The following is a 23,596-nucleotide window of genomic DNA, read 5'->3' as shown; positions in this document are numbered from 1 at the left end:
GTGTCTAGGGCTGCCTGGCTATGGTCTTTCCTTCCTCTATTAGAACAGAGAACTCTTGCCTGGATTCCTGGGGCACCGAGTCTTTAAACTTTGCCATGGAGTCCCAAACATTATAGTCATACCTTCCAAATAAAGCCTAGTGGTTGGAGATGTGGAACTGTAACCCACCAGTTGGCAGGAACATAGTATTTCTTCTCTGTTCTTTTTGAAGTGGGGGGCAGAGAAGATGGGGACTGCCAGAGGGACCTGACTGGACACATAACGGCCTCATTGAGGGGTAGGGCCACCTTTGCTGGGGCCACCGCAGCCAAGATGTTGATCAGGCTGTGTGAGGACTCTAAGATTCAAAATCACCATTTTCAATAGCTCCTGGTGAGCTCTAAAGTCGTCCTGTGGTGCCGAGCTGCTCGATCCTGACAGCTTCGTCTGAGGAGGCGGAGGCAGCCTGCACTGGCAGGGGACCTTCCTCCTCTGCATCTGCACTGACCACATCACACAGGCCTAAGTCCTGAGAGTCGGTAGTGGGCTTGGTACCAGAGTCCAGGTCGGGTGCCGGATGGTGTGGTGGTGATGCCCTTCTCTCAAACACCACCGAGTACAAACAGCTGGAAGGCAATCCTGCTACTGGGAAAAAATCCCATGGATTCCAAAATGGCCATTGGACCTGCACAGGCCACTGTTCTCTGGGCCAGGTGACCGGGGGGCACCCGCACTGGCATCTGGTGGGATGTATACTGGGTACTCGTAACGGCCCCTGGATTGGGTGCAGGACTCCACCTCCGACTACGAGTGTGCTTGGGGAGACCATGGGGGGGCAGTACCCCTCGCTTCTGCCAGCTGGTCCCGAGGTCCAGTGATCAGTGCCAGAGTGGGGAAGTCTTTGCCAACATCAGCAGGGCCAGTTGCCCTCTGGTTGGTACTGGAGGACCTGGTGCCAGACAGGAGCTTGGGGCTAGCTGCTCCCTTCTGCTCAATGAACTCACTGGTGCTGGAAGTTGTCCTGCTGGGATCAGGAGTACCGGGAGGATTATCAGATCCCTAGCTGCTGCAAAGGCCTCCGGGATGGATAGCACCGAGATCTCACTGGCACCAAGATGTCCCCCTGCTAGTTTTCAATCAAGGTTATTAACCTAAATACTAATGCTTATACTTTCTAGTATGTCCAATAACTGACTTTGGAACATCTTATTGATGGTCATGCTGAAATATAAACAAACTGCACCCACTGCCTTTCCTTAGGTCTTTCTTGCTCACTTTCTCACAAATCTATCAAATTTGCCTTTCACTCTTCCTGCCGAACCGCCAATAACTCATTTGTAGTCATTAATCTCACCATTTATCTTCCTTTTAAGAAAGTGACACTGTATTAGCCTTCCTCCAGGTCACCCATACAGTCACTTCCTTTATATTAACAAAATTCTAAAGTATTTTCTCTCTCTTAATATTTCCTACGGCATCTCTCTATTCCTTCCTCTTTGTATGTATCCTAAATGGGATTTCTCCTGATGATCACTGACCTTGAACTAACCCAACTGCCTCTTTGCTCTGCCCTGTTCTTTCCTTCACTTCCAACTTTCCACATGAAATGTTCTATTACTAGGGCTGTCAATTAATCGCAGTTAACTCACACGATTAACTCAAAACAGATTAACTCAATTAAAAACATTAATCGTGAGTAATCGCAGTTTTAATCACACTGTTAAACAATAATAGGAGATTTATAATAAAAGGATTTATCCACATCCTTCTTGTAGTGTGGGGCCCAAAACTGGACACAGGCCTCATCGGAGTACTGTGTCTGGTTTTGGGCCCCACACTACAAGAAGGATGTGGATAAATTGGAGAGAGGCCAGCGAAGGGCAACAAAAATGATTAGGGGTCTGGAACACATGACTTATGAGGAGAGGCTGAGGGAACTGGGATTGTTTAGTCTGCAGAAGAGAAGAATGAGGGGGGATTTAATAGCTGCTTCAACTACTTGAGAGGTGGTTCCAGAGACGATGGTTCTAGACTATTCTCAGTGGTAGAAAAGGACAGGACAAGGAGTAATGGTCTCAAGTTGCAGTGGGGGAGGTTTAGGTTGGATATTAGGAAAAACTTTTTCACTAGAAGGGTGGTGAAACGCTGGAATGCGTTACCTAGGGAGGTGGTAGAATCTCCTTACTTAGAAGTTTTTAAGGTCAGGCTTGACAAAGCCCTGGCTGGGATGATTTAATTGGGGATTGGTCCTGCTTTGAGCAGGGGGTTGGACTAGATGACCTCCTGAGGTCCCTTCCAAGCCTGATATTCTATGATTCTATGATTCTAATAGAATACGAATTTAAATTTATAAATATTTTTGGATATTTTTCTACATTTTCAAATATAATGATTTCAATTACAACACAGAATAAAAAGTGTACAGCGCTCATTTTATATGATTTTTCATTACAAATACTTTCACTGTAAAAAACAAACACAAACAGTATTTTTCAATTCATCTCAGACAAGTACTGTAGTGCAATCTCTTTATCATGAAAGTGCCACTTACAAATGTACTTTTTTGTTACATAACTGCACTAAAAAATAAAACAATGTAAAACTTCAGAGACTAAAAGTCCACTCAGTCCTACTTCTTGTGCAGCCAAACACTAAGACAAACAAATTTGTTCACATTTACGGGAAATAATAATGCCCGTTTCTTATTTACAATGTCACCTGAAAGTGAGAACAGGCATTCACATGGCACTGTTGTAGCCAGTGTTGCAAGGTATTTACGTGCCAGATATGTTAAACATTTGTATGCCCTTCATGCTTCGACCACCACGCTAGAGGACATGCTTCCATGATGATGACACTTGTTACAAAAAATAATGCATTAATAAAATTTGTGATTGAACTCCTTGGGGGAGAATTGTATGCCTCCTGCTCCATGGTTTTATCCACATTCTGCCGTGTTTTGGCAGTCTTGGGCGATGACCCAGCAAATGTTTGATTTAAGAACACTTTCACTGAAGATTTGACAGACTCAAAAAGGTATGAGATGAGATGTCTAAAAATAGGCACAGCACTCGACCCAAAAGAATCTGAAGTGCCTTCCAAAATCTGAGAGGGACGAGGTGAGGAACATGCTTTCAGAAGTCTTAAAGGAGCAACACTAATACAGAAACTACAGAACCCAAACCACCAAAAAAGAAAATCCATCTTCTGCTGATGGCATCTGACAGATGATGAAAATGAACATGCATTAGTCCGTACTATTTTGGATCGTTATCGAGCAGAATCTGTTATCAGCATGGAAGCATGTCCTCTGGAATGGTGGTCAAAGCATAAAGTGGCATACAAATGTTTAACATATACGACACAAATACCTTGCAATGCCAGCTACAACAGTGGTATGAGAACGCCTGTTCTCACTTTCAGGTGACATTGTAAATAAGAAGCGGGCGACATTATTTCCTGTAAACGTAAACAAACTATATTTGTAATCTGCACTTTCACGATTAAGAGATTGCACTACAGTACTTGTATGAGATAAATTGAAAAATACTGTTTCTTTTATCTTTTTTACAATGCAAACATTTGTAATCAAAATAATAACATAAAGTGAGCACTGTATACTCTGTATTCTGTGTTGTAATTGAAATCAATATATTTGAAAATGTAAAAAACAAAAATATTTAAATAAGTGGTATTCTATTATTAATAGTGTAATTAAAACTGATTAATCACAATTTTTTTTAATCTTGCAACTTTTTAAATCTTCCAATTAATCATGTTTAATTTTTAATCATTTGACAGCCCTAGATATTACATTTAATAAGTACATACTGCACACATACTACTGTTATATATTTTTTAAAGTATGTTTGATATGTATTAGTATAACATTTTCTACACAAAAAGAACAAAGTCCTTGAAAATAATGAGACACATATTTTAATAATAAATTATCATAATATTCAGGCAGAGCTGAGATTGGAACCCAGGAATTCTTGACTCCAAACTATGTGCTCAGTATAGTTGATCTCTGCCACTGCATTATTGGAACTAACGTCCTTGCAGTCTTGCTCACAGCATAGCCTGCTTTCCCTGGCATATGTGCTTTGAAAGAGGGTTACTTAACAGTGGAGCATCTATTCTCATATCAATTGGATATAATTGCTGGAAGTAATTTTTTAACCTGTTTAAAAACGAGCAAACAAAAAAAGTATCTTTCCTCATGAGTCCTAAACAACAATTTCATTGCCCTTAAAAGAATCTTCTACCCTACCTTCAAATGATCCAGTACCAAACCTTAATCTGAATTACCTCACTTTATTTTATTTTAAAATAAAAACCGGAAAGCTGAAACTTTTCTTGCTGCCCTGAGCTGTTAACCTAATTTTGTATTATGCCATACACCTTGTCTTCTCTATCCCACAAGGGTTTTAGCAGCAAAGCATAATAACTAGTTAGAGCATTTGTTGATACATTATTCCACTGAAGCTAATGAAAACACAATTGACCTTTAACAGGGTTGTAACAACATTAATTGTCTCCTTTGGAATTGAATGCAAAGCTTCTCAGGTTTCAGAGTAGCAGCCATGTTAGTCTGTATCCGCAAAAAGAAAAGGAGTACTTGTGGCACCTTAGAGACTAACAAATTTATTAGAGCAAAAGCTTATGCTCTAATAAATTTGTTAGTCTCTAAGGTGCCACATGTACTCCTTTTCTTTTTGCAAAGCTTCTCAAGCACTCTGTTCAAATTTGGATTAAAGCCATCTCCTATACAGCATGATTAAGTCAACAAATTAGATTTGCTACCAGGATGCTTCTTGGATGTTTTAAGTTTAGGAATATGTGGAGGACACACTATATGTTTATTGACTGCAAGATCATAACAACACACTTAGCAGAAGTCAAGGTAAAATAAAACCTCAGATTTTAAATTTCAAGTAGCTGGTAAGTAATTAAAGAACTCTGTGTAAATTAGTCCTGTGACTGATTAATTGTACACGGAAAATCCATTTTTGTACAACGCATTGTTAAATTTGTAGGACTAGACTAGCTTATCCCACAAGCACTAACAGAATACAGATGACTCAAACCAATGGTACTGCATATCAGCAAGTTTAAACTGTTAACAACCCAATTTGTCTTAGTCATACAGTGGTAAATGAGCTCTCACCACCTCTATAGATTGAAAGGTCTGAAATTTATCAGGTTTTAAGATTTCACACTTTATTTTAGATAAAATGTTATGTTAATGTTAGATAAAAATAACAGTCCTACTGTCGTGACCTTGCTACGAAAAATGGCAGCAGTGCTGCGTTCTCACTAAACTGGTCTTCATGTTCCTGTACAAGCAACAGCCCAAGCCTCAAACTGAAATGCAATACTTACTCTAAAACTTCATAGTTGGACTTCTTTTCTAGTGCATTGCCCCTCATCTCCCAGTAGGATCTCCTAAAGTCAGGGAAAAAATATTTGCAAGCAATAATTATTGGATGAACCAGCTTAAACCTACAATAAGTGCATTCAGAGCTTTCAGAGATCTACCACTAAAAGCCATTTGCAGACTGACTTCAAATATGAGTTCACTGACATACTATTACACTACTACAACCGAGTAGACTTTAGTTGATTAAAGTATTTTTCATGCACAAGACATCCCAGAATGATATACTAATAACATAATACTAGTAGCACCATGATGAGTATGAAGACAAATCAGACAGCCACAATGTGCTTGGCAAAAATATCGGAGAGTGGAATCTGTCTGAGAGAAAAGTGCCCAGGATAGTGGGTTGTTATATCCGTTAAATTTTCTAAAAAAAAAGGTTAATAGAATTTTCACTTCTTCCAAGACTGCCACGAAGGCTAGAGAAAACACTCCAAGCCCTTACCCACAATACCCAAGTGCCACATCCTCGTTATTGGTATTCCTGTTCCTAGTGGTAGTCCTAATCCTGTTTTATCTCTGAAAATTACTGTTCAACCTGCACTTTTTTCCTTTGCTCTATATCACTTGATTTGCCATTCATTTCTTAATGATCTTGTTACTGTCCTAGTCTTGCTCTGCAAGACAATAGCAGAACTAAAGTAATTATCTCAGCCCTCAGATTCTTCATAAAATACGGTGATCAGATGTCACGTTTTTATAGGGACAGTCCCGTTTTTTGGGACTTTTTTCCCCAATATAGGTGCCTATTACCCCCCACCCCCATCCCATTTTTTCCACAGTTGCTATCTGGTCACCCTACCATAAAATAGCGAAAATACATTTCAAAAGGTTTAAAGGGGTGACTGTTTCAAGATTCTCAATGTGGTAAACATACACTGAGTATCTCAGGTCTTTATGTTTATCAGTTTGAAATGGAAAAGCTACACAAAATATCAGTGCAGCTCACAAGATCAGTTCATTTGCCCTTTCAGAAACTTTGTTCTGAAAAAATATTTTGCATTCTTAAATTAGCATGTTAAAAATCTTCAACACCAAGTTGAGAAAGAAAAAGTGGCAGTGTTTTATTTTTAATTAAATTCTTCATCTGTATTATTAATAGAAGAATGAGGACGTGACACTATCTGTTAGCAAATGCACTTCAGACTTATTTTCTTTTGAATATTCCAGTTTAGTCTTTAGGCCTTCGAACTGTTTAGTTGCTAATATGCACCAAATAAAATCAATATAAGAAGATAGTTAATTGATCTGTAAAATTAATCTGTAATTTACAAACCATTAGGAATTAGTTACAATATATTCTGATCATTTTTTCTTTGAAATGATACATTAGTTTTCATAATTCCTAACAATATTTTACTAATTTATAGAGGTAAGAGAATCAGGAAAAATGAGAATTAAAAACAGCTTCAAAATTAATGTATTCAGTATATCAGAAACAAAATATGCAGTTTTCAACTTACCGGATTTCAAGGCAACCTAGCTTCAAAGCAATTTCCTGGTCCACTTGATCTGCTATTTCTAACATATAATCATTTTTCACCTACGGTAAAATAAGTAGTTTTGTGTCATAGAAGGATAATGTCAATGCTACTTAAAGTTGCTTCATTTGTCCATCATATTAATTATACACTTGAATATTGTTCAAGCAACTTTGGATATGTGTACCTTAGGTGTAAATAATTTCAGGGGGTATCAGCCTATCATAGCGTATAAACAAAGAAAAACCTATTATGTTTCTCATCTGCATATATGGCTGAATGCCTGTAGGCAATCTCTTTCAACAGCAATTTTGATGCAATTTGCCACATCTCTGTCTCTGTTACTTACATTAGACTTTACTAATTTGAATCTAAATAGTCACAGGGAGCCTGGATGTCATAGCTGTGACATTTGCACTCACAATTAATGTGACTTGCATGTTCAATTGTGATACATATGCATGCCTTGTAATTTTGCATGTGTAATTACAGTAACTATGCATATACACTAGACACATATGCCTGCTTATTATGGGCAATAAACATGTAGAGAGTTGTGAAAATTTGACCCACAACATCAATGTAAAGAAGCATTTGAAATAATAAGTAGAGTCAGTATGTGATCACAATACACTCAGCACACCTTCAGCCAAGTCTAATTTTTAAAGAATGCCTTTTATACTGGAATATACCAACTATATACAAACACCATTCACACAAACAAATACACATTTTCCACAGAAAAGAATAGAACACAAAAAATTACTGCCCAAGATTTGTGTGTGTAACTGATGTTTTGGCTTATTCCAGTGTGAAAGGTATTCTTTAGAGAGACACATTTTAAATAAAAGTGAATATGAACTTTTATTTTCACAGCTTATTGTGTTTAATCTTGTAATGCGTTCAGAATCCTATTACTGTGATGCCGTGGTCTGTTGACATGCAAAAACTGTCATCTCACAAAATCAGTACCCACTGCAGATCAAACATGAAGACACTATGCAGTGTGAGGAGCCAAACCTTTCAAAAAGAACTGGGTAGTCACAAGGTATGGTGAGAAAAAAAGTACTTGAAAATTGTACTATGAAATTCTCTTTTTAAAAAATTCCAACAAGGAAAGAAGCAGCAACTTGATCACTGAAAGCAGCTCTGGAAAAACAGACATCTTTATGGACTTTGTAAGATGAGAATGTGAATTACTGTGATAGTTTCAGCAATGTCAGAGAAAAGCCTTTTAGGTCTGGACTGCTCAATATTTTGACAAAACAAAAAACTCTTAATCCTTCTCAGTATAACGCTAACAAATACTAACCACATAATATCAGGAAGAGATTTTAACGTCAAAAGTGTAAATAGCTGTGTTACCCTGAAGGATGATTTGTCAATATAAACTTATTTACTTGTGCATGCACACACAATGAATTATAGCACAAACTGAGATGTTTATATGAAGAATGAATTATTAATTTTAGAATTGATAGTGCTTTACATCTTCAAAATGCTTACATTTTTGAGAGACAAAATCTTAGATTTGTAGAAAAATGTGAAGGCTATCAAGTTCTTCTGAACTATAATTTGTAAAAGTTTACCTGATTCCTGTAAAGAAATATGGACTTAAAAGTTATCTGGTCATTACAAAGGTTGTAAAAATGATACCATCTTTCAATGATGCATTTCCCAGGAAGTCAGAATTTAATATGCTACTAATTAAAAAGCTCAAGAAAATCCATTAAGCTACTGTAAAACACATCATATTGCATTAACCAGATAAACATGTATTGCTCTAAGTGAAGAATATCCCATCTTTTACATGCTGATGTTTCAATACAAAAATAATCATACATGAGTCAAAGATAATTGTCTGTTACAGTATTTTCTTCAAGATTAAATACTGTAATTTAACTCATTTGAAGATGACAAATGGTGAAACTCATGGAGTTTGACATTCTACTCTTCTGTGAAAGCACATATCAGCTGAAGCAACATTATAAAATTAATATAATCTATACATTTGCCATAATTATACAATTATGTTTCCTTTTAAATACTTTATGGAATTCTCTCTCACTGTTTTATCCCCTTATTCAAAGCTACCAACTGTCTGTCACATCACTGATGTAATACAAGTTCTCTTCTGCAGTATGAAGTGGTGACATATTTGTACATATCATTAAGGTGTGGCAGATGTATTATTCCATTCATTTGCATGATAAAACTATTAATGTAACTGGGAAGCAGATTTCCCACAAAGAGGACTTCAATATCATGGACGTAATTATGAGAAAGAGAGCTCCTTAGCGGTTGAACCTTAAGAAATACTTATGTATAATTTTTGTTTGATTAAAAAGCACCCATTCAAAATTTATCAGTGGCTGAAGTTCAACCTTAACAAGACAGAGTATGCTAGTAGGTAAAGAAAAATACTATAAAGAGATTGCTGCAACAGGGCGTTCTCCACCAGTCAGAGACATAGAATCATAGAATATCTGGGTTCGCAGGGACCTCAGGAGGTCATCTAGTCTAACCCCTTTGTCAAGCCTGACCTTAAAAACTTCTAGGGAAGGAGATTCCACCACCTCCCTAGGTAACGCATTCCAGTGTTTCACCACCTTCCTCGTGAAAAAGTTTTTCCTAATATCCAACCTAAATCTCCCCCACTGCAACTTGAGACCATTACTCCTTGTTCTGTCATCTGCTACCACTGAGAACGGTCTAGAGCCATCCTCTTTGAAACCCCCTTTCAGGGAGTTGAAAGCAGCTATCAAATCCCCCCTCATTCTTCTCTTCTGAAGACTAAACATCCCCAGTTCCCTCAGCCTCTCCTCATAAGTCATGTGTTTCAGTCCCCTAATCATTTTTGTTGCCCTCCGCTGGACTCTTACCAATTTTTCCACATCCTTCTTGTAGTGTGGGGCCCAAAACTGGACACAGTACTCCAGATGAGGCCTCACCAATATCGAATAGAGGGAAACGATCACGTCCCTCGATCTGCTGGCAATGCCCCTACTTATACATCCCAAAATGTCATTGGCCTTCTTGGCAACAAGGGCACACTGTTGACTCATATCCAACTTCTCGTCCACTAGGTCCTTTTCTGCAGAACTGCTGCCGAGCCATTCGGTCCCTAGTCTGTAGCGGTGCATTGGATTCTTCTGTCCTAAGTGCAGGACTGCACTTGTCGTTGTTGAACCTCATGAGATTTCTTTTGGCCCAATCCTCCAATTTGTTTAGGGCCCTCTGTATCCTATCCCTACCCTCCAGCGTATCTACCACTCCTCCCAGTTTAGTGTCCTCTGCAAACTTGCTGAGGGTGCAATCCACACCATCCTCCAGATCATTTATGAAGATATTGAACAAAAACGGCCCCAGGACCGACCCCTGGGGCACTCCACTTGATACCGGCTGCCAACTAGACATGGAGCCATTGATCACTACCCGTTGAGCCCGACAATCTAGCCAGCTTTCTATCCACCTTATAGTCCATTCATCCAGCCCATACTTCTTTAACTTGCTGACAAGAATACTATGGGAGACCGTGTCAAAACCTTTGCTAAGGTCAAGGAACAACACGTCCACCGCTTTCCCTTCATCCACAGAGCCAGTTATCTCGTCATAGAAGGCAATTAGATTAGTCAGGCATGACTTGCCCTTGGTGAATCCATGCTGACTGTTCCTGATCACTTTCCTTTCATCTAAGTGCTTCAGAATTGATTCCTTGAGGACCTGCTCCATGATTTTTCCAGGGACTGAGGTGAGGCTGACATACTCATGAATTACACTGTCTGAGTTCTGGGGTGCTTCTCATCTCAGTATCAGAAAGCTCTCACATAGCTGCATTCTGAGGAAACTTGACTGACCACCTCAGATAGGCTAAGTGTTATCCTCAGCAGGGACAGGATGCATAGACTTTGATAGAGCACTGTCAGCTTATGTGGAGACTGTGGCACTGCAATTTGTTTAGGCTTGAAAGCATCAGCCCTGAAGATTTTTGCAACTCCTGCTAAATGCAGCCACATGACTTCTCAGCAACACTGGTTACAAAACAGCACAATTGTGTTCCCCTCACCTCACTGGCCGACCCTCTGTAGAGCTCTGTGTCAAGTTTTGAAGTCTTGATCCTTGTTCAAGCCTCTAAGTCTGGGTCCAGATTAACTATAAAACTCCCTCACCTACTCTTAACAGCTCCAAAACAACTAAGGAAAAATGAAGCTGTCTACACCAAGAGACAAACGTGTGTACAGGAGACACTTTCCTCAGGTGAGTGGTGGGAGTGAGCCTAGGGTTACCATATTTCAGGTTCACAAAAAAGAGGACACTGCCAGGGTGGGGGAGGAGGAGTTGGAGGGGGGACACAATTCTGCTGGAGGGGGTACCCTGTGGTGGGGGTACTCACTGGTCGCTCCCTGTTACGGTGGCAGGCGTAAGCCCAGGATGCAGTGACAGCTATTAGTCAGTGCCTCTCTGCAGGACCCCCCCGCCCCAGGGCTGGGAACTGGTGCCTGGGTGGACAGGATCGGCAGCTGTGGCTGCAGGGGAATTGACTGATCAGCTGTGGAGGCAGGGGAGGGACCAGTCAGGAAGTGGACCAATCAGGGCTCTTTCTGAGCTGTAATGTCTGCTCTTCAAAAATCCCGGACATTTCCTGTTATTTGAAAAATCTGTCAGGACAGAGGACGGAGTCTCAAAAAAAGAGGCAATGTCCCGTTAAATCCGGACATATGGTAACCTCTAGGTTGGGCCTGGACTGTGGAATTCTCTCTCTCAGGAAATTCAAACAATAAACTTCACTATTTTCCAGTTCAAATGTGGCTCGTTCCTTCAATCTTGCTTTTCTACTAAGCAACATGGAGCACATTAGCTTTCAAATAGATAAGCGCACACACACCTTCTACCTCTTTACTCTCTGGGGAGGAATGGAGAAGAAAACCGCACAACAGGTGCTAGTTTCACAGGCTGTGTATACACTAAGCATTTCCTGAAATTTTTCACACCACTGTAGTCCCACTAGCAGTAGCAGTGGTGGGTGGACAAGACAGCTCTTGGAGTTAAACACTGTGTCATTTAGAACTGCTCACAGCTAGTCTATATGACATGGTGGTAATACACTGGCTGGCGGCCCTTTGTCTACACTAACACTTCCACTTTTTTTTTTTTTTTACTACAGGTGGAGCTGCTCCTGTATTAGCAGTGGTAGGATATTTTTCAGAAAGAAAGCCTAGCATAGATGAGGCCCTTGTTTATTTGTAAACCTGGAGTGTTACTGCATGCCATGGTGATGGGCACAGTAAAAGAACCTAAACAGAAAGTTAGATTTGGACTCTGGTAAACCAACAGGGATGTGAATGTTAAAGTTAAGCACTTATCACTGAAAACTTCAGCACCACCCCTGTTTCATTTAAACCAGGATCTTAAACACAACTACCCACATTATTACCACAGGTGGTCTCTGCAGCATCTACAGATAAGAAAGGGACAGAACTGAATGATGCCTGCTGTTCTCTGAGGGCATGTCTACTTGGGGACACTCACGAAAGGTAAGCAAATTAACTGAAGGTGTGAATTTAAAATGCATTAGTTAAAATGCATTAAACCTTTGTGTGAATGCTCTCATCAGGAAGTGAGTTAAGCTAAAGCAAACTAAGGCCACTTTTAACTCTGTAGGGACATTTATTCAAAAGTAATGTGCTTTATCTAATGTACTTTAAAGTCAAACCTTGAGTTAATGTGGCTTAACTTTTTTGAGTGACCCCATGTAGACTGTTGTGATAAGGCTTACAAATCTACCCTAATTGTGAGTTCAACCGTAAAAATTGAGAGAAAGTTCATAAAGTGTCACAATAACCTATAATAATAAATGCTGATGGAAAAAGTTATAAGAAGGAGACAAAAAGACTGAATTAATGCAAACAAAAAGGCCTACTGATATAATTTTCAAGGACTCTTAAGATCTTGCCTAGTAAACAAGACAGTGTGAGACTGAAAAATCAATGAATAAAAGTTGGTGTTTTGGAAATTACGTATACAAAATAATGAGAGAATGGGGCTAGTCTGCCCAACATGCCCTTTTGGGGTTCTTAAACAGAAAAGAAAAAAAGAGAGACATTGGGGGAAAAATACAAACAGACAGAGGCTACTGCAGTACTGCCTCCTTGAAAGAAGAGAAAGGAGAGAGCTTCATCATTGTGGCTGACACCCCTACTGTCTCCTGGGACCCTGGCCTTTCTGCATCCTGATCTTAAGGATTGTGCTAACCAGACCATCCCAGAGAAAGGGACCCAGATGACACCTCCACCTGCTAAGTATCAGCCTGCACATAGGACATGAAACTTTGTCACATACCCCTCTCTCCAACACACACACACACACACACTTGTGTGTTCTCTTCCTTCCCCACATTATTTCTTTTCTTTCCTATCCCTCTCCTTTTTCCTTCTATCTAATAAGAGTCTGGCTTAGTCAGCCAAGACTATATTTTGCTACATTGCTGTGACCAGAAAGAGGTAACTAAATGAAATGCCCTAAACAGCTTGATGTTGGTGCAAGTTTGCCAAATTTCAGAGTGGCTGATAAGATTGTGTGTGGTGCCTGTGTTTTTGCAGCAGTGAGATTGCACATGAAAGTCAACAACAGAGACAGAAACTGCATTTTCTATCTTTGCTGTTCTTTTCTCTCCTGTTTTGTGTGTTTGTCTTGTTTTGTTTTCTAAGAAACATGATCAGACTTTAACAGCAGCAATGACAGCTTTAGCCCACCTCAACTAACTTCGTCTCTTTTCCTCAAAAGGATGGTTATTACCATCTTTAATACCATCTAACAGAATGTCAAACAAGGGGGGGGTTCTTTTTAAAAACTTTCTCTAGCTAACAGGAAAGAGAATGAGGAATGTTGTTAAAAGGAAAGCCTTTCTTAATACTTCACCTTTCAAATGCTTTAGTGGATTTTTCCTTTATTTTCTGCATCTTTAATAAATGGCTTAAATGATTTTTAACAGTGTTTGCCATGCTGCTCAGGTCTCTGTATATCAAATCTGGAGTCCTGTTTAATATTGGACAGTTATTGAGTTATGTTAATATCTTTGACTCGTTCGGCCCAGATAGTCCATCTAAATTAATATAAGACATGCCGTGAGTTACTTCCTGAAAAGTTGACATACCAGTTCATGAAGTCTATTATCATGCCTTACTCTTAGCCAAATTAAATTTCACTGGCTACTTTATTTAGATCAAATGGATGTAAAGGTAGTAAATTGATATAAGGAATTTGTTTTAGCTTGCTTTTTCAGAAAAAGAAAATACACAAGGTGAAGGAAATCTACCAACAGGTTTTGTGAAATGAACAAGGTAGTAAAACAGAGATGTTTACTTACCTGTGTAGTAATATGAATTTTTCAAGTTGCATGATCCCTGTCTGTATTCCACTGTGGGGTGTGCTTGAGCTCCATGTGTCTGAAACCACAATTTTTTTTGCTAGCAATGTCTATTGGTCCACACCTGTCTCTTTTTCTCCTCATACTCTGAGCCAAGTGTATAAGGGGTAGTGCAGACTGACGGGTAATGGAATACAGATAGCGACCACATGCCTTGAAGAGTTCTGGTTACTATACAGGTAAGTAAGTCCTTTCTTTCTTCGAGTGCCTATGTGTCCCTATGTGTATTCCACTGTGGGTGATTGATAAGCAGTACTCATTAAGCAGGAGAGTACGAGGACCTACATGATATTAAACTGAAGTATCGCCAAGCCAAAGGATGTATCAGATGCAGAAGCTTACATCTAATGCCCCACTCTGGAACCTGTACCCATAAAAACAGCTATATCACATACTGCATGGGGATTCCATCCTGAAAGAAATCTTCCTGAACCCCCACTTCTGCCCTTCAAATAACCCTCCAACCTTTCCAAACTCATCTTCATCAGAAGCAAGCACTCCACAGATCAGAACAATACCAACTCAAAGCAGCACCAGACCTTGACAGAACAACAGATGGAAAATTTACAGACATATCTCCACTGCTACAATGATCAATACACATTTCAAGATCCTTGAGTCCTACACATGCCTATCACAACATGTGGTATAGCTCATCCAGTGCACTAAATACCCCACTATGTTGTGAACCAGACAATCACTATGCTCTTGAATGAACTCACACAGGAAAATGATAAGAGACAAAAACACTATATCACATGTGGGTGAACACTTTTCACGAATTGATCACTCTATGGTTGACCTGTCAGTCCTCATCCTCAAAAGAAAACCTACCCGATACTTTCAAAAGAGGAGCCTAGGAGCTTAAATTCAATACTATGCTAGACACTAAAAATCATGGACTGAAAAGAGACACTGGATTTATGGTTTATTACAACAATCTGTAACCCACTAACCCCCCCCCCCTTTTGTCCTATGACTGCAGAGGTGTTAACGGGCCGCTCTACCTTGAACGGTCCCTTACAACATGTGCTAACAATTTATGTTAAACTATCTGTTTCACCTTGCATTTTGCTGTGATGCTAGAAGTACATTTCCCAGACCTGAGGAAGAGCTCTATGTGTTGTCATCAGACGTCACCAGTGTGGTGCTCTGCTCTGTTCAATGTTGATAACAGTCGGCTGCGTGCGTGTGTATTCTCCCTGTGTGCTGTCCCAGCTCTGCACAGATAGCTGGCACAGCAGATCTCAAGCGAACCGCCCAATGACCTCAGACTCCAATAGGCTAAGAAGGCACCCGGCCAGGTTTATTGTCAAACAAAACACAGCCTCTAGCTCCCCAGATCAGATGTCCACAGTTCTGTTAGTACATATATGCTCCCTGACAATGGACTGGCTCAGTCAGTGGTAGGATTTTCCACTGCCCCCGAGGCCAGAACAAGACAACTCCTCGGGGTAAATTCTTATTTACAGGTACAAACAAGTTACACATCACTCCTGACATATTGAGGTGCAACCCCTCTACGTAGTAAGGTGCCACCTCTCACCTTGTACATGTTGGTTCAAACAAAACAACAGGGTCAGCCTGTTCCTTGTTATCCGTGTGGAATGTGCAAGTATTGGAGTGTTCTGGTACCTTTTAGGTATGTGTATTTTTGTATCAGCCCTTTCCTTGCCAGCTTCTGTGAACAGGGCCTGCCTCTGGCTCACAGTTTAACTTTGCTTTATGTTAACAAAGTCTTGACCGTTACTTTAGTTCACACCTTAGGTCTCATATCGGGCCTCTGATACAAGGGTTTATGTTTCAGGGCCTCATCTTACTACATGTGGCTTGAAAGCTTGTCTCTCTTACCAACAGAAATTGGTCCAATAAAAGATATTACCTCACCCACCTTGTTTCACTACACCATATTTGTGAAGGTATGTATGGAGCTCAACGTTGCCACTTTACAGATGTCAATGAGTAGTATGTCATGAAGCAAGGCTACCAAAGCTGCCTTGGCTCTGGCAGAGTAGGCCCTCACACCTTGAGGAGAAGGGGTATCAGCAACTTTGAAACAGAACAGGAGATAGCCTAAAATCCACCTAGAAAGTCTCTGAGAAGAGATTGCTTTCTCCTTCATTCATTCTACCAATGAAATGAACAATTTAGTTGAGTTTCTAAATAATTTTATTCTCTGTAAGTAGAATGCCAATTCCCAGCATACATCCAAGGAATGGGAGTCTCCTATTCTCTCTGGTGGCATGTGAACTTTGCAAAGAAGACAGGTAAGTGTATTGTCTGGTTTAGGTGGTCAGTAATTACTTTGGGGGTGAATTTAGGGTGTAGTGTCAGTGAAACCTTATCCTTATGGATTATTCTATATGGTGGATCTGCCATAAGTGTGCCTAGGTCTCCTACTCTTCCAACCAAAGAGATGGCCATTAGAAAGGTAACCTTCATAGAAAAATTGGATAGTGAGCACGTCACCAACAGTTTCAAATGGTGACTCAGTTAATGTCAAGAGGATCAAATTAAGATCCCTCGCTGGAGCAGGTTTAGTCACCAGAGGGAAGGTTCTAACTAGACCCTTCAGGGAACATACAATCACTGGATGGGTGAAAATGGAATGGTTGTCAATTGGAGGGTGGTAAATGTTAATGTCAAGTGTATTTGTAGGGAATTAGGAAAAAGACCTGAAGTCTTAAGGGTGAACAGACAGTCTAAAATAGTGGGAATGTCTGATTCTTCTGGGGACATCTGGCAATGTTGAGCCCAAATAGTAAATCTCTTCCTCTTAGCTAAGTAGCTCTTTTTGGTGGATTCCTTCCTGCTATTGATAAAAAAAGACAGCTTGAATGGCTACCAAACATGTCTGCTCTAGATTGAATGCCCATCCAAATACGAAGGCATGAGATGGAGGGAATCCAGACGGGGATGTCTGATCTTGCCTTTGTCCTGTGTCAAGAGGTCTGGGAAAAATTGGATGCTGATGGGTACACGGGTTGACAGCTGATGAAAGCTGGGGAACCAGGATTGCCTGGGTCATCTAGGAGCAATAAGTATGATTACCGCCCAGTTCTGCTGAATCTTCCTGAGAACTCTAGGTAAAATGGGATGGGGAAAAGGTATACCTGAAGTGTCCTGCCCCTGAGATTAGAAGGGCCTCTCCCCTGGAATCCTGACCTTGCAATCCGCTGGAGCAGCGTATCTTGCATTTCATGTTTTCTTGTGACACAAACAGATCCCAGGACAGGGATCCCCATTATCCAAATGTGCTCTTTACCATGGAATCCTGTAGCTCCCAATCATGATCCATCGAGAAGTGTCTACTGAGGTCATCCGCTAATATATTGTGTATTCCCTGGAGGTGTATTGCTGATAGGGTAATGTGATGATGAATACACCAGTTCCATCATCTCTATGCACAGGCAGGGTGGATCTTGCTCCCCCTTGTTTGTTGATGTAAAATACTGTTGTCATGTTGTCTGAACCAAGGACTTGTTTGAGTAGTAAGAATTGTTTGCAGGCCTCTTGGATAACTTTTAGCTCCAGGAGGTTTATGTTCAACCTGGACTTGCAAGAAGTTCACGTTCCTCATGTTGTGTATTTATACAGATGGGTACTCCATCCTAAAAGGGAGACATCTGTAATCAAAGTTTTTTTGGGGAGGCGGGGGGAGGGGCGCTAAGAGAAAGGAACTGACATGCATACATGTTCCCTGCTCTTCCATCAAGCTAGAGAGCCCCACATTCTGGGGTGGGGGTGAGAGCGTATTGTGTATGGTTGGCACTTATGCTGTCCGAAGCTAAACCTGTAGACGGTGAAGCTGAACTCTCGTGAAAGGTGAGACATAGGTACAGGACGCCATGTGAGCCAGGAGGATAAAGCATGAATGAACTGACACCTGTGTGGTCTTTCAGAGTTGACTGAATAAACTGTTCATTTATTAGAATCTGTCCAGAGAGAGGTAAGAATTGCTCCAATAAATTCCAGAATGTCCAGAATTGCTCCAATAAATTCAATGCTCTTCTTTTCAGCTAAAATGGACTTCTCTGTGTTTGCACAGAACCCAATGACACTAAAGACTGAGCAAAGATGAGGTTGAAGTCAGTCCCTCCTAACTAAATTTCCGTCAACAGCCATTTGTCTAGGTAATGAAAGACTGTTGAGCCATGGCATTGAAAGCGTGCTGCCACCAGAGGTACTGTTGCTAGTCCAAAGAGGAGCCCCTGTATCGATAATGGTTTGGACTTATAGTGAACCTCAGAAATCTCCTGTGATGGGGTGGATGTCCATATGAAAACAGGCTTCTTTCATGTAGAGAGCCATGAACCAGTCATCTCTGTTTAGAGACAGAATTATGGATACAAGAGCGACCATCCTGAATCTCAATCTGTGGACATAGGTGTTCAGTTGCTGGAAGTCTAAGATGCGTCTCCATCATGCCTTTGTATTGGGGATGAGGAAATATTTGGTATAGAATCTCTTTCTCTGCTCTATGGCTCCCCACAGAAGTAGGGATTCTATCTCCTGAACGTGTATCCACACATGGGAGTGGTTCCTGAAAAAGGACAGGAAAGGGAGCTTTGTAGGGGGAGGAGAACTCTGTGGTGTAGCAAAAACAAATTATATTGAGAACCCATTTGTCTGTTATCATTTTTCATATATAGAAAAAATGGGCTAGGCAGCCACCAAATTGAATTTCAGAGGTGGAAAGACATGGTATTTAGGTTAGTTTGCAGCATTTCGAGGTTCCATCAGAAGTATTTCTTGACAGGCGGTTGTGGTTGGAAGGAGGAGCGTTCTTTGTTTCTCTGAATCCTGTAACTTTCACGGTGCTTTCATATCCTCTTTGGTTGTAGGAGGAGTTGTGGTGATGGTCTAGACTTATAAGGGTGCCTATGATAATTCCTCTTTGGTGCTGGCGTACATATCCTAAAGGAGTGGAAAGCTGCCCTTGAGTTTTTCAGTGAGTGTAATGAGACATCAATCTTTTCGTTAAATAAGTTATTCCCATCAACGGGCAAATCCTCCACAGTGGGTTGAACTTCCTTGGGGAATCCCAAGGAGAAAAGCCAGAATTTGTGAAGCATAATGATAGCAACCATCACTGACCCTGAGGCTGTGTCAGCTGCATCTACTGCAGGGATGGTCTAGCCACCAATCTATCCTCCTCAGTAAGGACCTGAAATTGTGCACTATCCTGAGGAAGCTTGTTTCTGAATCCTGAATATTTAGAGTAGTTGACATAATCATACTTTGAAAGCAAGTTCTCATAATCGGCTATTTGGAATTGAGGCTGGTTGATGTAAATACCTTCCTTCTGAGAAGGTCCAAACATTTAGCCTCTTTATCTGAAGATGTAGACCCTGTGTGCTGTTGCCTACTACCTTCAGTTATCAGCTTGAACTACTGAAGAGTTTGGGGCAGGATGCGTGAACAAAAATTCTGCTTCCTCGACTGGGACAAAATACCCTTTCTGCCCTCTTGGGAATAAGTACACAGGTTGCTTGAGTATGCCACATGACTTTGGCAGGCTTTAGGATGGCCTCATTTATGGGGAGTGCCACTCTAACTCTGTAAGACATCAAAGAGTCTATGAGGCGTCTCTTGGATTTCCTCCAGAAGAATCTGGAGGGTTTGCAACACTATTTAATAGTTCCTGAAACTTATTTGTGGTCATTTGACAGATACAGTGAGGATGAGGCAACTGCCTCATCAGAAGATGATGATACTCCTGTTGGCACTCCTGCTGCAGTTTCCACGGCATGCATCCGATGAAGTGAGCTGTAGCTCACGAAAGCTCATGCTCAAATAAATTGGTTAGTCTCTAAGGTGCCACAAGTACTCCTTTTCTTTTTGTTTTTTGATGGATTCCTTTCTTTGGGATCGTAGAAGACGAAGACAGGAAACATGCTCAAAGTCTATAAAAACCTCTAGCTAATAACCTAACAAAAGATCTGCTGTGTATTGCACAATACAGTTTAACAAAGAAACAAAAGTTAAATGGAAGAGACTTTTCAGGTCATTTAATGCAAACTCCAGGGGCCAGTGGAATATTTTTTCCTACAGTATATTTTCATGCTTTGTCCACTTATTATTGTTCATTATATTTTTAGTGTTGACAATGTGCTCAGTGCAACACAAGTCAAAGATGAAGACAGTCCCCTGCCCTGAAAAACTTGCAGGTTAAAAGACACGTATACATAAGTCAAGGTGCATTGGCAAATTTAGGAGGAGAAAACAACATAAGGATTTTTATACGATGGTTATCATTATTATGAAGAGACAGTTTATGGGTGTCGTGATAGTTTTAGCTCTCAATGGTTTCCACCACTTCCTTTCAGAGACTATTCTACAGACTAAATCACCTGTCAATAACTTTCTTCCTCATATCTAGCATTTATTTGATTTCTCTTAATTTTACCCACTTACTTTGATTTTTACCCTCAACCATTCCTCTCCTAGGTACTGACACTATTAAAAATGCCATTACACAAAGCCATGTGAAACTATAATTATCAGAGAATCCAAAGAAGCAGGTTAGGAGAGAAGGCAAATGTTGATTTGCAAAAACATTATTAAGTTACAACCAAGTAACTTTCCTCACCGCCCTCCACCCCAGTCAAGAATAGTCTCTTCAGACCCCCCTCCTCAGCTCTGGGATATCACCTAAGGTAACCAGCCCAGTGGAGGAAAGGCAGAAGAGTAACCCATTAAAATATAAAATGCTATCATTATGCTGTTTTTCTTTACTACATTTTCTGGTGTAACTTTTATAAAATTTAAGTGGTCCTATTTTCTTAAGGTACCAGAATCTTTCCACCTAACTCATGTAAATTCATGAAATACATCTAATTTTGTAAAAAACAAAAACAAAACAGCAGCTCTAACACATTCCCATTAATTAAAAGTAACCTTAAAAGCACTCCCACAAAACCCACATGACCTTAACTTATTTATACCATGCTTCTGAAACACGATGCTCTGGCAAGGATAAGATTAATGAAATTTGCAGTCACCTTAAAAGCTCCAGAGCCTCTGGTCTTAGCAATCAAGCATATAAAGATCAACATCAACACATTCTGCATTTACTGAAGGACTGTGAAGTCGAAGTTTATAACACCACAAATCTATAATACAATTTTCTAGTAATACATACGCACAGGAACTGTAAATATGTTACATCTTATTTGAATGAATCGAATTAATCTACTTCACTAGTAAACTGTTCCTTTTTCTTCACATTTCTCTACCTGCATTCTACTGTACCAGCACATGCTTATCTGATCTTGCAGAGAAAAAAAACATTGAAAAAAGATTAAAGACAGAAGTAAGCAAGAAATGACATTTCTATCTGCAAACAATGTTAAAACTAAGTATTCCTCCCTCAAAATTGTATTTGAACTGTGCTTATATTTTGTATTCAGTTTTATAATCTAAAAGATGTCAGCTCTTTGGGAAAGGGACAGTCACTTAGGATGTTTCTATAGTGCCTAGCACAATAGAGCCCCAAATTGGTTCAGTCTTCGAGGCATATAGTAACAGTATAAATTTAAACAATAATAACTGTAGTTCTGTTTGCTCACTGTCAGGGCGGCAAGCAAGAATACAGCTGAAGTCCATGGTTCAACAGCAGTTAACCCTCTAGTGCTGCAAGTCTATGTGTAGCCTATTGCCAATGAAGGGATACACGATGTGAAAAGCCAGATGCCTAGTATTAATGTGACTCCTTTTCAAGGACAGTAAATTAAAAGAAAAACCTTTCACTTGCCTAGGAGGCAAAAAGATGGCAAAAAGATGGCCTGTCTATACCAAGGACGTGATAAAACGACTACTTTTTCTCTCTCTCAAACAAAATACAACCTGCAAAATCCAATATTATCCTGTGCCACTAGTATTTCTAAAAGATTTACCATTGCCATGTCCTACTATTTGCTTAGAATTTCCTTCACTTGCCTCCTACTCTTAAGTTCCACTCATCTGCTCCTCTTATATCAACCAGAGGTCTCCTGCTGGTAGGAGAGAAGCTTTTTTGGGAAACATGATGCAACTTTGCTGAATGAAGGAGCCAGCTCCTACAAGGGCTTCTCTCTCTCCTTTGCCATTTCCCCTCCACCTGTTTCCCACTGCTAGAATACAACATACCACCCTAGACATCCATATCCCCTGGTCACTCACAACCCTTCCAGCACCCGGGACTTGCAGCAACCTCACAGGTCAGCCATGGAACTTTACTGTCTCCCCAAACTAGATCTCTAAAAAGCCAAGAAGGAGAAATATCTTCCCTGATGCATTGTCTCAGATTTGCAAATGTCTAACAATTACTCTATTTTACTGCTTCCCATCTTCTCAGTAGAATTACTCCCATCCCTGCTTCAAGCAGGATACAGAGGCAGAGGTGAGTAAAAGAATATAGTAACTTGAAAATATTTACAAGATCACCTATCTGTAGTTTTACTGGAAGTCAAAGCAAGTAATTGAAAAGCTGTACTGGGTGAGTTGGGGTAACAGTATCCTTTAATGACAAGTTTCAGAGTAGCAGCTGTGTTAGTCTGTATTCACAAAAAGAAAAGGAGGACTTGTGGCACCTTAGAGACTAACAAATTTATTTGAGCATAAGCTTTCATGAGCTACAGCTCACTTCATCAGATGCATTCTTTATCCTTTAAGACTTTAGAGCCTTTTTTGAGCAATAGAAGTGATCAAATATGCTCTTAAAGCAGAGAGGAATATAAGAGTGTGGACAAACTGGGATCCATGAGGTAGCATCTTTTCACATACTGCAGGCCAGCAGGAACCAGGCACATGCACAGAAAAGTTTTTTTTAGGACCACTCTTATTTTTGGTGACAGACACTTTCCAAGCATCTTTTCTTTACTTTCACAAATAAGTTGCGGACTCGGCACTTTTGAAACTTTAGTTATTATCAAATAATGGTCAAATTTTTCATACTATAACTGGTTAGCAAATTCCAAATGGCAAAGCTTGTTATCATGATTGGAAGGGTGAGGCGTGTCTGTGTTCATGAACACTGAGAAATTAGTGAGTTGCCTCACTCTATGACACATGATCTAAGAAGAAGAAATCTAACACAGGCATTACATTTTACCTACCAGCTGCTACTTTGAAAAGCCATCTGCTTTATTCACCCACATACAATTTTTACATAGCTACACTACTTTGGGAAAATATTCACTCCAGGCAGACAGGCTACAAACATCATCCTCTTTACAAAATTGTTTTGCAAGTGGAGTGAGAATTTCATAAAAGTGAAATAATTTT

At 40.2% G+C, this 23,596-nt stretch overlaps 1 protein-coding gene across 9 annotated transcripts in view; it reads right to left on the bottom strand.

The window, feature by feature from the left end:
• Positions 1–23,596, bottom strand: part of PTK2 (protein tyrosine kinase 2) — a 384,113-nt gene that overhangs the window by 162,481 nt on the left and 198,036 nt on the right. For all 9 annotated transcript variants that reach the window (XM_084620432.1, XM_084620429.1, XM_084620430.1 and 6 more), the window contains 2 exons: positions 6,886–6,965; positions 5,365–5,427 (listed from right to left, as the gene is read on the bottom strand). In XM_084620432.1, coding sequence (XP_084476558.1) covers positions 5,365–5,427; positions 6,886–6,965 — 143 coding nt within the window. The remainder of the gene's footprint in view (positions 1–5,364; positions 5,428–6,885; positions 6,966–23,596) is intronic.

This window comes from Lepidochelys olivacea, assembly GCF_965140295.1.
Source record: "Lepidochelys olivacea isolate rLepOli2 genome assembly, chromosome: 2".
Taxonomy (NCBI): Eukaryota; Metazoa; Chordata; order Testudines; family Cheloniidae; genus Lepidochelys; species Lepidochelys olivacea.
Note: the sequence above shows the minus strand (reverse complement) of the source record. Positions and strands in the feature narration are given on the sequence as shown.